The sequence below is a fragment of the Branchiostoma floridae genome, chromosome 14, assembly GCF_000003815.2.
Source record: "Branchiostoma floridae strain S238N-H82 chromosome 14, Bfl_VNyyK, whole genome shotgun sequence".
In the NCBI taxonomy this organism is placed as follows: Eukaryota; Metazoa; Chordata; class Leptocardii; order Amphioxiformes; family Branchiostomatidae; genus Branchiostoma; species Branchiostoma floridae.
In genome coordinates, this window is record NC_049992.1 from 10,937,137 (window position 1) to 10,953,759 (window position 16,623).

At 41.9% G+C, this 16,623-nt stretch overlaps 1 protein-coding gene across 1 annotated transcript in view; it reads left to right on the forward strand.

Moving 5' to 3' along the window:
• Positions 1–15,507, forward strand: part of LOC118431001 (thyroid adenoma-associated protein homolog) — a 46,869-nt gene extending 31,362 nt beyond the window's left edge. Inside the window, exons 2-7 of the mRNA XM_035842049.1 lie at positions 2,002–6,960; positions 7,678–7,812; positions 8,983–9,090; positions 10,699–10,794; positions 12,602–12,832; positions 13,462–15,507. Of these exons, the coding sequence (XP_035697942.1) occupies positions 2,029–6,960; positions 7,678–7,812; positions 8,983–9,090; positions 10,699–10,794; positions 12,602–12,832; positions 13,462–13,977 (6,018 nt within the window). The 5' untranslated portion in view covers positions 2,002–2,028 and the 3' untranslated portion in view covers positions 13,978–15,507. The remainder of the gene's footprint in view (positions 1–2,001; positions 6,961–7,677; positions 7,813–8,982; positions 9,091–10,698; positions 10,795–12,601; positions 12,833–13,461) is intronic.
• Positions 15,508–16,623: the final 1,116 nt, after the last annotated feature.

Sequence of the window (16,623 nt, forward strand, 5' to 3'; positions counted from 1 at the left end):
AGCAAGCTGAATTTGATTGTTTATAAGTAATATAACACCTACTGACGACCGGTGACGATCCCCGTCAGACAAACAAAGGCACTGTGGCTTCAGTATTTTTACTATAGGCCAGGTATTTTCAACATGCAAGATTGCAAGTTCAGAATATCTTTATGTGCAAATCTCAAAAATTACATGCAAATTGCAAGTTAAGTACAGTCAAACCTGTATTAGCGGCAGGGCTTTAGCCAGCTCGAAACTTTTTTCTGTCAGCCAATCGTCGCGAAAATTAATTAGAAGGACCAACGTCCTTGGAAGGACTGAACTGAGACCTTGAAAAACGGGTTTTAATGAGATTGTCGTATGCGAAAGGGCACCGACACACATTGTCAACAATCATAACAATAGCAAAACAAACAGTGTGTGGCTTTTACGGCCGTGGATGGCGTCCCCAAGCCGCCTGAAGCTTCCACCAAGGATTTTTGTCCGTCAAGGTTGACGGATTGGTTTGAAAATTTTTCCGTCAGACGCAACAAATTTCTGTCAATTGACGGAAAAACGGACGCTGGCTAGGGCCCTGATTAGCGGCCACCTTTGCATAGCGGCCACTTTTTGTCGGTCCCTTGGATTCGTAATGATTAAGAGATAGGCTTAACGGCCACCTGTCCAACGCGGCCACGGCCACACGATTTCCGGTCCCGCAGGTACAAAAACACTGCCGATTACGGCCACGTGGACCACTGGTCTATGTTTCGGCACGCGTTCGGCCATATGCAGCGGCCGTATCGTCACCCTACGCCGGATTTAAAACATCTGTGATTTATTTTCAAAACAAAACTTCGTTAACTGGCGCTACCCATACCCACTGACAAACGAGGTCATATAAGGTTAATAGACGACACCAATATTACGGAGGTAAATTGTATTAAAGTTACGTTCTAATACACTATCGCTTAGGTTAATTTACATCACAAAAACTTTCTAAATAAATTGTTACAAAGACAAAATGATATGAACTTCAGACTATGGAGCATTTTATTCTTACATTTATTAAGAGATAAGTCTAAAATGACGAGACTTTTCTTGTGAGTTCCACATTAGCATAATGAATCTAACGTGTGAACGCGAGTGGGAACACACGGACGGCAAAGTATCAAAGGATAGAAGACGAAAGATCAAAGAAATATGACGATACCGGTCTCTTCAGATAATATTAACTGTAGAACATTTAAAATTTTTATAGCTTTTGTTGTCTTAATACATATAGTGTAAAAATCATTGCAGTTACGAGTACATGTACAGTACTGTATTATGTTAATATAAATCAGTGGGTACTAAAACCATGTGTAACTTATTGCTTGTGGTCAATTAATTAGCATATTCTCTATAGTGGCCACCTCTCTATAGTGGCCAATTTTGACCAGTCCCTTGAGTGGCCGCTATAGACAGGTTTGACTGTATATGTATTTCGAACCCTGACAATGGTAACTTAAGACCACAGTTGCTCCCTTGGGATGGGGAGGGATTAAATGAATGACTCAACCAAGACTGAAGGAACAGAAACGTGCTGAGAAATTTTGCATCATTCAAGAACTAGACATGATGGTTCCTGTAGTGAGTAATGATTGTTCCTTGCTGTATCCCAAACCCCCATTTCATTCCCCATAAATATGGCCAAACTGTTGCCTTCTGTCCAATGCACCCTGAGCTGGAAATTCAGGTACCCAGTGTTAGCTTTAAAAAATTCCATCAGGGGTCAAACCCCCAAGCATACCCCAAAAAGGAATAGCCTGGCTTGTTGGGCCCAGGCTTTTCAGTGAACCCAGGGTCTGTTAATAGGAGTGGACCAAAGCTAACAAGGTTGGACTCCAGGTTACCGAGACACAGCCCTAACTCATAGGAAGAGTTGCAGTGTAGCACAGTCCATAGCAATGGAAAAAAAAATGATATCCACAAAGAATCTGTTTTAATCTGATTCTCAGCAACAGTAACAACATTAGCATCTTATTTTTCCCGTTACAGCTCCTGAATTGAGGTGTCTTACAAGCGATGGACATACATGTAACCAACATGGAGGATCCAACACTCGTATACCAAGAACTCAGAAACAAGTTAGAGGCTGTTAATGATAAGCCAGGCCCTGCAAGACTTCTCCTACAATGTCTTGAAGACAACAACCCCACCCAGCAAGCGATAATGCTGAAAACTCTTGCTGTAGGACCAAAACTGAAGGAAGCAGCCTCTGATGCTACACTACAACCCCAAAGACTTGTCTGTGTAGATGTCCTTGTCAGTATGTACCTACAATGTACTGTTCACTCTTCCTTACGTGGCACTTTAGTCAGTATGTTACAAAGTTTACCAGCTGAGTTAAAAACCCAGGCGGTTGACAAGCTGTCCACACAGGTTAAGGAATTACTAGTAGTACCATCTGAAAGGCTGAGATACAATATTAATATTTTGGGTCTTCTGCTGGAAAACTTTTCAATGGGTGCAACAGTTGTTGCCAAGAACCTTCCAGCTGTTCTGAACTTTGTAGAGAAGAGTCTGGAAGTGTTGTTGGTAGATGCTAAAGATGTGAGCACAGCTAAGTCATCTCAGGCCATGCAGGATTGCACCACAGTCCTGAAGCTACTGACAGCTTTGCTACAGAAATGCCAAGCTGACATCCTGGCTTTGATTACGACTGACCATGGCAGTCATGAGAGCTACCTACTGGCTGAGATAACGTGTACACTGTACTCCATCTTGCAGTTTGACTGGGTACTGCAGGCTTGTCACAGCTCAGCTGGCATTGCTTTGCCTGCTACAATCAGAGCCTTCCTTCTCAATGACAATGAAGCAACTGTGAAGGCAGTCTTTGCTATTCTGTATCCAGATCATTCCACGGAGTTTCTAAATGAAGTAAAACTAAAAAAACTCCATAAATTCCTGCAAAGCTGTAGGGCCAATCTTCCAAGTTTTTCTCGTCTCTGTCTTTGTAAAGGCATTTTGGCTAAGCTAAGTCCAGAGATGTTGTCAACAATGTTTGACAACCAATGTTTGCTGTTTGACGTAATCCTCCCAGATATTCTTAGACTGTGTAACAGCCTTTTGGACTCTACTTCAGTTCTGCATGGCTCTTATGCCCTAACAGTTTGGTCCACTAAGGCCTTGGAACTTACAAAGAGTGTAACAGTAGAAAACACAAGGCAACAGCTGATACTACCATCCTCTACAATGCAGCAAGTGGTAGGCTATATTTGGCAGCATTGGGATCACCCGTTGGATGGTGTTCGGCATCAGTGTCGGGAAATCTTTCGAAACATCCTGAAGTGTCACGTGAAGGTTTCCAACAGTCCTGTCAGAGAGGATGCTGACTTGTTGGACCTCACAAAGAAGGTGTTCAGCGAGGACTGGCACAAGCGAGGAAAGTACATAGCTCTGTGCTGTCTGACAGAGGAGATAGGAGCACAGGAGATTCTCCAACTTTGCCCTCAGATTGTGACTCGCCTACTTGTCCTCATGAGTTCTGAGGCTGTGACCGCATCGGTTCATGCCAAAGAACTGCACGGAAAACTCTCAAAGTCCCACAAAGTTGAACTCACAACTCAGTTCCATGATGAAGGTACTTCTAAATGGCAAGAGGCATGGATAGACCCAGTATTGGATCTTCTATGTAACACTAGTACTTCTGTGAATAGACAAACCATCAGTGACTGCCTTTCTAGTCTTTTAAAGACCTCTCCTGAAAGCATGGACTTCATAGTTGGAAGGCTGACAACCGATGGAGGGAGTTTATCAAAGACAAGTGACGCCAAGCTGTGTGGCCTCATTGCCTGCCTCCAAACTGCCCACAGTCTCAGGATGCGGAATCTACAAACTCACTCAAGTGCCACAGAGATGATGCTTAAGAAAGCATTGACGCACAGTAAAGACCAGGTCAGGCTTAGTTCTTTATCACTTCTGTCTGAGTCTCACAAGCAGACTGATCCAATTCCAGGCCCTCGTCTCTCATTGGTGCTGCATTTCCTGAAGTACAACTTGAACAGCCAATCCCCGTCTTTCAGACAACAAACATGCTCCTCCCTAAAGAAACTGTTCATCTGTGTGAGGGACAGCAGCTTTGCTGCACAACGCAGCCTACGACAGCAAAAGAAGAAGTCAGCCTGTGAAACATCACCGCCAGAAACACCCCAGACTGAACAGCAGTTGAAACAGTACAAAGAATTTCTCGGCAAAGTATTTGAAATGCTGTTTCAGGGCATTGGTGTGGGTGCATCCTTTGCAAGAAAAGTGACATGCCTTAGTCTCCTTTCAGTCATGTTGCAAAATCTCCTGTACCACACCTCATCTGAAAGTATTGCAGAAGTGTTCCCTCTGTCTACCATGTTCACATCCAGACATTTCCATCTCCTACTGGAGTGCCTTGCAGACACCTATGAGCCAAACAAACAGTTAGGGCTAGAACTCTTAACCGTGGTCCTTAAGAATGCTCCAAACTCTTCCGTACATCTGAAGGAGAATGATCCGCTCTGTGCTGTTTTGTATGGGATCTGTGAGACACTGATGGAGAGTGTGAACCCTCACGACAGTGTTACGGCTGCCTACATACTCAGGCTTCTACTGCAACATTCAGTGGATGTAAAAGAATGGAGCTTAAACACGGGAGAGAATTCAGATCAAACGCTCAAGGTTGCAGAGCCCAGCCACTCCACTGCAAGCTTAGAGCAGGATGTGAAGGATCATATCATGATAAACACATGTAATATCCTTGCATCTCTAGTGGGGAAACTGAAACCATTAGTGGAACACAGCAAGAAAGATCTGCTTGAAGTTGCAGCAAACTGTCCAATATATGGTGTGATACACTGTATCAGGTCTCTCCTGGCTGATGTAGATATGACGTCATTGGTTCCTAAGCTAGAGTGGGGAAACCTTCTAGACAAAATTGTTGATGTGTGTTGTGAAGTGTCCAGTATTGTATCACCTATTGTTCAGACGGCTGCACCAGAGGGGTATATACCAGAGGGTGCCACACTCGTAGATGCAGCTGTGACACAAGTCTCCTTAAAGCCAGTCAGTGAAGACGACACGACGTCTCAGGAACCTTCTTCAGTGTCTTCACAAGCCTTACTTATCTGCTGCTGGAGGAGTTTGATGGAAATCTCTCTGTTGTTTGGACAGTTTGCTCAGAAAGCTCCAATGTATCAAGAAGATGATGATCCCCAAGGTGTACTATCTGTCAATCAAGTGTTAAAGATAGGACACTACTTCACTACACAACTGCTAGAAGCTCGTCACTTGGGAGCGTTCGAGAAGGGGAAAGACGGCTTCATCAAACTTTGCCACCGACTGTGGAGGTCTGAGATCCCTGACTTGAGAAAGCTTCCTTGTGATTGGTTGAAGGGACTTCTCACGAGTCTACAGGATTACAATGACAGCAGTCTATGTGCGACAAGACGCAGTGCCGGTTTGCCCCTGTTCTTTGAGTGCGTGTTGACCACCGAGCCAGAGGAACATCAACAGGCACAGCTCAAGTCATCCATGGAACAGCTCCTCTCTCTAGCATCCTCCTTACCATTGCCTACAGACAGCAAGCACACTGTTCCAGTTGTACATGCCCTGAACATCCTCAAAGCCCTCTTCAGGAACACCAAGATCGGGGAACACATTTTTCCTTACATTGTTGACGGAGTCAAAGTGACCATTCTCGGGTTTGGCTCTGAAGTCTGGGCCATACGTAATGCATCCACGCTACTCTTCAGTATTCTCATGACCAGGATATTTGGAGTCAAGCGAGGGAAGGACGAACATGCCCGGAGGAACTGCATGTCAGGAAGAGAGTTCTTTGCCAGGTTCCCCTCCCTCCATTCCTTCCTTCTGGACCAACTCCAGCTGGCTGTGGAGAGGATCCAGTCCTGTGACAGCAGTGTGGACCTGCACCCAAGTCTGTACCCTGTGCTGATCATGTTGGCAAAGCTCTACCCCTCCCCAATGGATGGAGCCTCCTCAGCATTAAACATGTCTGCCTTTGTCCCGCTGGTCCAGAAGTGTGCCCACAGTACCGTCATGAAGACAAGAGCCATGGCAGCACAAGCACTCCTACCGCTCATCCCAGCTGCACATGCTGCCTCCACCATAGGAAAACTCCTGAGACAGATTAAAGATGCTTCCAGAATCCCTCAGAATTCTGTTCATGGAATTCTGCTGCAAGCTCAAGGATTGATCAAGACATACTGTCGCAAAGATGTTCCTGGAGTTACACAAGAAGATCTTGAGTCAGAGGTGTACCCTTCCTTACAGAGTCTTTCTTGGATTGGGTCACGGTCAAACCCTTGTGCTGTTACAAGGGCACTTTATATTGCAACAGTAGAGTTCCTAATTTTTGACAGCAATGTAGGAAAAGGCTCTCATCCATTGCAAGAGCTCCGTTCAACTTTGATGGCAACACTTCATACAGAACATCAAGAAGATTCGAGTGATATCTGCGGTGCTGCTGCCTTGAACGTGGGCATTGCCACGTTTGTTCTGCGATGCCTACCTCACTCAAGCAGAGTCATCACAAACAATCTAGTAGAACCAGCAGGAGTTCTACTCAGTCTCCTTACCAACAAGCATTATGAAGTCAGGCAGAAAACACTGGAGTTTCTCAACAAAAGCATCACTGAACAGCAAAACTGTCTAACAGCAAGTGGCCAAACCCTAGAAGCAAAAGTGGATGGAACAGTAGTTACTGTAACAAAAGGCAAAGTTAGTGATAAGTTGGAAACCACAGCAAGCCCTTCAAACATCTCCAGAGACACGGACATAGAACTAGATGAAAGACTCCACCCACTGCTGGGGCTATGCACAGAAGAGAGGATCTTTCAGCAGCTAGTTATCATGGTGATGCAGACAGAGAGGAACTCAGAGGTCCTCCCGCATCTGCTACAGCTGATGTGCACTGTGATGCCACTGAGAACATTTCCATGGGTCATCACAACTCCATCATCCAAACAGGTATGTCTTATAATTGTTAATGATTACAACTTTGACAACCAGTACTACTAGCGTATTGTATACTATACTGCAGTTTTCTTAAGTTAACCTGTCCCTGGTGCTGAACACCATCCACACACTATTGTCATTCTTGCTGAACACTGCAAGTAAACATGCATGTCCTTAGTGCTGAATACCACCCTCAGTTAAACATGCCTGTCCTTGGTGCTGAACTCCATCCACACACAGATAAACATGCCTGCCCATTGTACTGAACACCATGTGCACACAGTTAAACATGCCTGTCCTTTGTGCTGAACTCCATCCACACACAGGTAAACATGCCTGCCCATTGTACTGAACACCATCCACACACAGTTGAATATACCTGCCCTTTGTACTGAACACCATTCTCACAGTTTAACATGCCTGTCATTGGTGCTGAATACTATCTACACACAGCTAATCATGCCTGTCCTTGGTGCTGAACACAATACATAATGCTTGTCTATTGCACTGAACACCATCCATACACAATTAAACATGTCTGGTATTGATGCTGAACATCACACACGCACACACAATAAGCAAAAATGCCTCTCCTTGGTGCTGAACACCATCCACACATTGGTTAAAATGTCTTGTTATTTGTTCTTAATGCTATCCACACACAGGTAAGTATGCCTGCCCTTGGTGCTGATAGCTCAAGTGTGACCTCTTTTATGTCCCTGTTTTCAGGTGACTTGTGGAGACATGCTGCAAACCCTGGTAAGACTTGGTCAGGAAAGCACCATGAAACCAGAGCTCCAGGCAGCTGTAGTCTCCCTGTCTTCTATCACAGCAAACATGCTGTACACTTCATCAGAGCCACAGGTAGGTAGTACAAGACTAACTGGTTTGGTTTCAGCCCTATTTTAGGGAGACATTTAGTTGTACCCTGTACTAAGGTTGTTTCATGTTGAGAAAACATGATGCTGTTTGTAGCCATTGAATGGACATTTCACAGGACTGCTGCATGGTGGCAGTATAATCAATACACTCCTTGATTGGATCTGTGTAACCTTGCACTTGACAATGGGAATATCATGCAAACTGTACAGGAATGTCTAAAAAGACAACAAAACACTCAAAGTGTAAGAAAATATATTTTTTCTATGGATGAAATTCGTTGACGTATCCCTCTTTCATATTGCTTGACCGCAGTGTAGACGCCAAGTGCTGCAGCTTTAGTGTGATTACTGCTGAATTGATCTTTGCCAAGAATGTCCTAAGAAGTTGTCCAAATCTAGGTCTATAACTTTGACATATGAGACTGCAATATACTGAAAATATTCCAATTTGAAAAAAACGTCTGTCAACGTGATATCCCCAAGTACCCTATTTTTAAAAGCAACGGATATAGGCTACTCAACGGATAAAGGTGAACTAGCGTTACATACATTTATTAATGAAAAAGGAAGTCAGTGGTCAGAAATATTGGCCAATATTAAGTCAGCAAAGTGCCTCAGGTCAAAAGGTGTTCCCCACTCTGTTGCCTAAGGTGATAACATACCCCCATCAACATGTCTGTACAGAGAAGTGTTGTACAGTGATATACGTGGCTAATTGTGCTTTTAACCCAGTAAATCCACCATCATCCTACATAATCATTACAGCCAATACTACACTACCACCTGGTCCCAATATCACTGGTCCTCAATTATGCTTTATAGCTGATCAATTTTACTGACAATGATGCTCACAAATTTACTGTTTGGAGTGGAAAACAATGTTTAGATGAGATTTTAAGATGTATAACTGTTAGATGTTTTTTATATATCCAAACAGAAAAGAGCTTTGTTGTAGAAATGTTTACATGATATTTAAAACATGCTTTCCCGTAGGTCACCATAAACAGTTTTTATTTGTTACCACATTGTGTAGTGATAGTAGATGCTTGGAGTTTTATCAGATTTTGTGAACATTAAATTATGTAATATTTGGAGTGATTGCCAACAAGCTCCCTAGTAATTCTATGACTTCTTTTTAAATGTTACCTATTAGGTTGAGATGGGTACCACCTTGATGCAGTATTTTGCAGACTGGGTTGGACTGATGCTGGAATGTGCCCAACCTGGGAAGTATGTGGAAGTCAGGCAAGCTGTTGCAAAGGTTTGAATTTGTCATTATCACATTTTTGTGCAGTTTTCGTTCATATAAGGAATCAAATTTCTGTGTGGTTTACATTTATGGATTGAATGAATGATCTATAATTTGTCAGGGCTCGAAATACTTTTTTCTGCATACCTCGTAACATTGAAAATTACCTGCAACAGACAAATTTGACCTGCACCATTCTGAATTTAGGAAGTGTGGATCATACTAAAACTGTTCAAGAACTATTGCTATTTATTCTTTTATACTTCATAGGTGGTAACAGTCGATGCAGCTAATAACAATCCATATACACCTACATCATATGACATTTATGCATAAAACCCAGTACATGGACCAGTACAGGGTAGGTGCAGGTAGACACCAGAAATGCCTGCACAGCTCCATATTTTCCTGCACTAACCTGCATATGTTGGTGGTACTTTGAGCCCTGTTTGTGTATTTGGCCTCCTGTGGTACTATAATACATTTTTGTTAAAGGGATATTGCAGAGATTGTCTAAGAGTAAGACAAAGCATGTGATGTTCTGAATCTGTGCAGAGGACCACTTGGCCAATGTTTCCACTTTTTGGTGGTCCCTCGGACAATTTTTTCCACTGACACAAGCATTAGGAATCCTGTCTGTATTGGCCACCTGTGCACATAAACCAGATTTTATACATGTAGGTCCCCTGAGGGGTCTTCTAAAGCAGATTTTGCTGTATTTTATCATTCAGCTCTTCAATCCATTTTCTTTCAATCTCCATTCCTGACTCTTAGTAGGTCATTTACCCTGTTGCAGGTGTAAGAGATGTTGTGTAATACATCATTGTTGATTTTACTGTAAGATTGACTGTGTTTTCCATGTGGGTGTTTCTGTGGCCATACATCATGATGTCTACAGTAGAGTGAGAAATCGTAGTGATAATCACAGACATTAACTCAGCCAGGCACAATGTTCCCCTGGAGACCCCCATGTTGTAAACTTCTGAACACCAATGGTAATACTCATTTGCATGCTTCTATTGTGTTCAATGAAATGATTGCAATATGATATCATCATGAAAGTTGCTTACAACAGATAGAGTGCAGCTGTGTTAATGTCTTTGCAATTCAATCACTGGCACAAACATATATTTCTAATAGGTGTGAATCATACATTTGTGTGTATGTTTCATCATGGTTCACATCATTTGGTGTTTTAATTGATTCAACGTAACAGTTGTATTTTGAGGAATGAACAGTGACCCATGGCAGTCTTTTTACTTAACCCTTAAACTGCCAGAGTTTCAGCCCTATTAAATGCTATCAGTGCCAGGGTTGGCTGCTGACCTCCCAAAAGAAACCCCCAAACAAGGCCAAAGTCCCTGATTTCCGGGGTTCGTGGGCTACACGCTATACGCTATCACGGATATATCTGAGTGCGGCACACAGGACATGTATATATGTGCCGTATATATTCGGGTTTTGCAGTTTAAGGGTTAATAGATATTGAAAATGTAGCTTTGTGTATGGCCCCAATGGTAAAAAAGTATAAGACGTAGAAATAGAAAGAGAGACAGGGTATTGTTTACATCCATTTTTCTGTCTTTATTTTGTTTGTCTGAACTATGTTGTTTCCTGTAGGGTCTGGCTGCTGTGACAGGTATATTAGAGGATGGGAGATGCCTGCTGGGTGACCTTAGTTTCACCTTGTGGAGAGCACTTCTCATCTTGCTTCAGGTTTGTCATGTTTGGTTTATTTTCAGCTTTTTTGCTTCTTATAATCTCTATGGAAGAGCCACACCTCAAGAGCCCAACACATTATTGATAAGAATAGGAGTCCATCCTGATGTGAGTTGATCAAACCTTACAGCCCAATCTTATGCATCTTTGGTGACATATACTTTTCAAAGTAGACAAAACTATCTTAACAGTTTTCAAAATCAATTCCATCTCAGTCTACAACTGGATAAAAATTGGAGATGTTTAGAGTAACATCCATCAATCTTCTTCAGGGTTACTGAAATGAACTGTCAGAACAGTTCAATATACATTAACTGCAAAAAAACTTTCGGACATGTCAAAGTCACTAACTCATGAGGCTCATATGAAAATGGCACTCATGCATAACATTATATATAACAGTTCCCATGGTATTGTCTTACCTTAGGAACTATGTAAACATGCATTACATTATCTAGAAGCGTTGTGTTAAGTCCTGGAATGACCCCACCTGTAGACTTTTTGTTGTAAATACACCAGAGCATGGACAGTTTATGACAGTTCATGACGACAGTCCCTAGGTTAAATCCTTTGTTCTTGTCCCATGGGTACAATCCGTCACATTTCAGCACATCAGCAGGGGGCTTAGAGCAGAAGCTCACCCCTTGTCCCCCTTGCTAAATAAATAATCATTCCAGACTACACAATCCAGATTGCCTGTCCTAAGCACCAAGTTCCTCAAGTGTTCAATTATTCAGACCCACTGAAAAGGTCATTTGGAAAACAATGATGGTATCTTGAGTTGACAGATGTCGGAAGGGTGCAGGTCTATTCTAACATAATTAGGTCTTCACGGAGGGTTAAGCGTTAAATCGATGTTTCTAGTGATAACAGATGTCCATCAAATAGCCCAAGCTGTTTTCAAGGGTTATGAGTGAGTCAATTCATAAACACTGATAATTGAATAAGGGGGGCTGTACAGGCTAACAGCATTACATCATCACATGTACATGTGAGGGTCTATCAGCAGAAGCTGAAATAAAAATGAACATGAATAATAGAAAACAGTCTTTTAACTGGTACCTGGTAGAAAGAAAGTGACAAATTCACACACACACACACACACACACACTCACACACACACACAGATTCACACATATATACACACATGCCACGCAGTCCAGTGGCTATAGCGGCCTTGCCGCTGAAACTACAAGCCGTAAGGTTGATTCCTGCTGTGTCGCCCTCCGTGCACATACACACAGCATATTGTAAGAGAAACATTGTTCTAGCCATATCATGAACTAGTCAATACTACATATTGGTTCCTTTCATCACAAGTCTATGAAACATTTAGATTTCATTTGGCCCTCAATGGCAAATGTCAAAGTTGAATTGCCTGTAATAGGAAAAACCATTCAACCATATCCATGAAAATGTGGCGTATAAGTCTTTCCGCTTAATGTTTCATTCTAAAACTTGTGTTACAGCCAAGTCAGAATTGAACTGCCATTGCCTGATGCCATACATTTATTTTCTGTATCTGTATCTATAAAGCCGGTATAACCGACGTTCGGAGTAACACACCAGCTTCACAGGCACGCAGCGCGGCAGTAGCTGGTTATATTACACTGAACGATCCGTCACACCTAACTTTTGCACATCTATCTGCAAGCGTTCTTTAAAACTATGCAGAGAAGATGCCCCTACTGTGCTTGGTGATAACAAATTCCACTCTATGATAGTTCTAGAAAAACTTTAAATTCATTATCTATTCTAGCATTGTATAAAAGTCAGAAACCATGATGATTACTGTTTAACATAGGATGAGGATGAGGTCACAAGACAAACAGCAGCAAGTTCTGTACTGTTGCTTAGCAACAACAGACAGGAAACATCAATAAGCATTCAGCCAACCCTGGCCCTCCATCAAGCAGTGGAGCTCCTTCTCCAGTCATCTGGGAAGAAGAAGTGGCGACCTTGCATCCTTCTCCTGCATGACCTTGTGACTGGGAGCCCTGACCTTGAAGATGTGTTTCCAGATGGACAGATCACAGTGGGTCTTATCACTTAACGTTTTGGCTAAAGTAAATTCAGTTATTTTTGCATGGACATTATTTTGCACTAGATCTAGAAGGGGAAAAAATGATGTTTTAAGAGTACAACACGGTTTATTCCATATCACCTGAGGTACCAGCCCGACCGCTGATAGGAACAGGCTGGAGGGTGATTGAACCTGCGGGAGGACTGGGACCGAGGGTGATGCGGAATGCTCTGTGTTTTATTTTATTTCTGTCATACCCACCAGAGAAAACGCATTTTTTTATGTGAAATGCGCCAGAAGTTGAGAAAATTTGTTTAAAAAAAACATTGTAAGGAAAGCAATTCCAACATCCGAATCTGGTATTTCAACTTTTTACAGCATGCTCACACAGATTGGTTCAATTTATTTGATGGAAGCCTGTGTGATACAAGAAGAATCCCATGTCATATGGCAAGATATCACCCCGGTTCGGAATACCCATATCAAAGGTTATCGATGCCCAGATATGACATACTGTAAAAACATGTGTATAAATTATATAATACAAATTGTGACCTTCCCAAGAAAGTGTTCAAGTGAAAAATGAAAGTAAAATTGAAAAGAGTGATAGTTTTTCTATAAGTGTTGATCTTTTTTTTTAGACTGAAGTTGTCTTTGAGAAGGGAGAAACCAACACCTATGAAGAGGGAGTGGAGTTGGCAGGTGTCGCAGCGCAAAGTCTGACTCGAGCAGTTGGAGGCAGCCCATTGGTTGGTGCTGATGTCCAAAGCAACCTGCATGCTGATTCAACAACTACAGGACACCAACATCCATCCTCAACATCTGTTCAAGAGCTTCCTATAGACACATCTCTGATTCTAGCTCTCATAGAGAAAGATGAGTCCTTGCTTCTGGACTTGTGTAGGAGGTGTAGTTCACTCAAAACATCTCCAGTCTTTGTGTACCATACCCTGTATGGGCGGGTGTGTGAAACACTCTACAGGCTAGTGATAGCCATGACAGTTCTACTGGGTTGCCCCTTGTTGGAGAGCACATTTGTAGCAGACACAGTAGAGAAGGTAGTGGAGAAGGTAGCCCATTCTACAATATGCCAACAGCCTCTACCAAGTCCACTGGTAAAACAGGCTTTGGCATGTTTGCAAGATCTTGTTAAGTAATGTTTCCAATTCCAATTTAATGTCAGAATGACACAGGCTTTAAGACTTGGCAACGGATTTTAACTGCCTTAGATAGTATTCGAAATGAATGCAACATTTTAAATACACGAATTGCCAATTCAAGCTAGGGTTGATATGTATTCAATTGTTCAGGTATTCATCTATATATTTTTATCGATGAGAACTGTACATTATTTTCCACGTAAGACCAGTATGTATTATTAATTCCAATGAAAAAAAGATACTTGCAACATTCTCATTTTTAAAGCCTTTGAAGACAGTAATATGAGATGATAGAGGATTTTGTCAAATATCTTTTATGTACCATTGTAATTTATAGAGTGATCCAATTATTTTACATTTACGCCATGTATTTTGTGCATCAGCAATTTCTCCTTTATTCCCATGGCACACTGTTTTGTGTTATGCAGAAAATAACAATGGTCAAAATCAATAGATATGGATAGCTGAACCTCTGTGCAGTCATTTGTGGAGATGATTGAGTAAAGGATGGGGACAAACACGGGTGGTTAAAGTAATGTGACCTCTTGTGGTCAGTTTGTCTTGTTAACCTAGATATGTCAGATTGAACTGAAAATGTGCTTGGACCCAGAAATGTCACACTGGCTTCTCTTCAAACAGCTTAAGAAACCACAAAATTAAGTGGTCATCTCACATTCACTCACTTATTATCCAGTTCATCGTCTGTTGTTCCCTAATGACGTTTTACCATGATGAACATTGTACATGTAAGTAGTTTGCAATTCATGCATTGCTCTCAAAAAAGTAACTACGTGTATAAGGATTGTGAACATTGAAATACCAGCATGACACAAGATCTGCAAATAACGGTTTTGTTACATGTTCAACAACATTTTAAGTAAGAATGTGTATAATGCAATGAATTATAACTCAGGCAAAAACGATGCCATTTTTCAGATTGAAATGAGAGTAACTGTTATATACCATAAAATAACAATATGATTGGTCTGATTATTTTGCTTGCTATCGAAGAGCTCAACACCTTACGTTTTAATGAGTATACATCTTCAAGAGTAACACTGTAACTGGTAAACCACCTTCAGCCATAACATGCCGGTTTTGTACTAGTTGTGTTAAACCAGACTGATAACTTTGATTCCCTCATATCACGGTATGAATTTCCTCAAGCAAGGGACCTCTTGCTTAACGTCATATCCGAGAAGACGTTCCTAGCTGGAGCTATGTACTCATTTTCATCTTAGTAGAGTAAGGAATTAGGTGTTAAGTGTCTGCGCCCCAGGGACGCAACATTGCGGTATGCTAAGGTTGATGAACCCAGAAATCCTTGAGGTTCTAAGTGCAGGTATAAGACCTTTAACACATGACCATCTTCCCTTTTTATATTGAGTGGCTTCATGTGCAGATCTTGCAAAGCAAATCATTCCACCTTTTTATATGTTAGTTGAATTTATAAGAAAGAGTGTCAAAGGAATCTTATAATTCTAAATCGACACCGGCGGTCAACAATAAACCTTGATTTAGCAGCAGAGATTCTCATGAGAAAAGTGGATTTATGGTCATTGCCGTGAGTGTGGGAGCATTCACTTACATCTTGACCTACTCGCCTCTTACTCATTGGGGGTTGAAAACGGAGAATGTGCTATCTAAGCCCCTTTTTTACCTCACGGCGATCGCTGAGCAACCGTACAGCGACCAAACTAGATTATTGTGGTCATAGATTTCATAACTAGAATATGATGGATGACATAAAGGTATTATTTAAACGCCAATAAAACAGGCAGAGCGTTAACATGATGAAATTCATTGAGTGATGTGCTAACATTTTGGTCACTTACTAGGCCTACGTCACATTTGCAAACCGGGGCCAGGCCTGGCAGATTTCGTTAACAAAAAGGATATAAAAGGCACCAAGTTACACAAGACGTAAAGAGAGATGTTGTGGGCATTATTGATGTATATTTTTACGTACGAGGGGCGTTCAATGAGTAATAACTCTAACCCACTTCCAGTTGTCTGATCGAAATAAAATTTTGCATGTGTAATGATTCATATCTCTATAGTTTACGTTTCAAAAAAGAGCTCTGAACTAATCGTGGTTTCTGATTTACTGGTGTTTGAACTGAGTTAGGTGTGAAAATGGATTTACTGGTGTTTGAACTGAGTTAGGTGTGAAAATGGAGCCAGTTGAGTGTCGCGCAGTGATCCGGTTTTTGTATTTGAAAGGACGCACACCAAAGGAGACTTTTGATGAAATGAAAGAAACTTATGGTGATGATGCCCCATCATATGACCTTGTAAAACGATGGCATCCTGAATTCAAACATGGCCGGAAGTCTGTGGAAACAGCTCCCAGACCTGGTCGTTCCTCTTCTGCCATTGATGAGGCATCTGTTGGAGGACCAACCTGGGGTGTCCTACAAAAACGGTGTCCAGAGCTGCATCAAACGATGGGAGAAATTCATAACTCTGGGTGTTCCTATGAAGAGAAAGACTAATAACTGTGCCAAGTTTCATTAATATCCTGCTATGGGAAATGAGTCAGAGTTATTACTAATTGAACGCCCCTCGTATACATGCCATTTTTTCGTTTCCAAAATTTGGACACAACCTTAGCGGGAACGGGGTGTAAAAACTGCTCTTCTC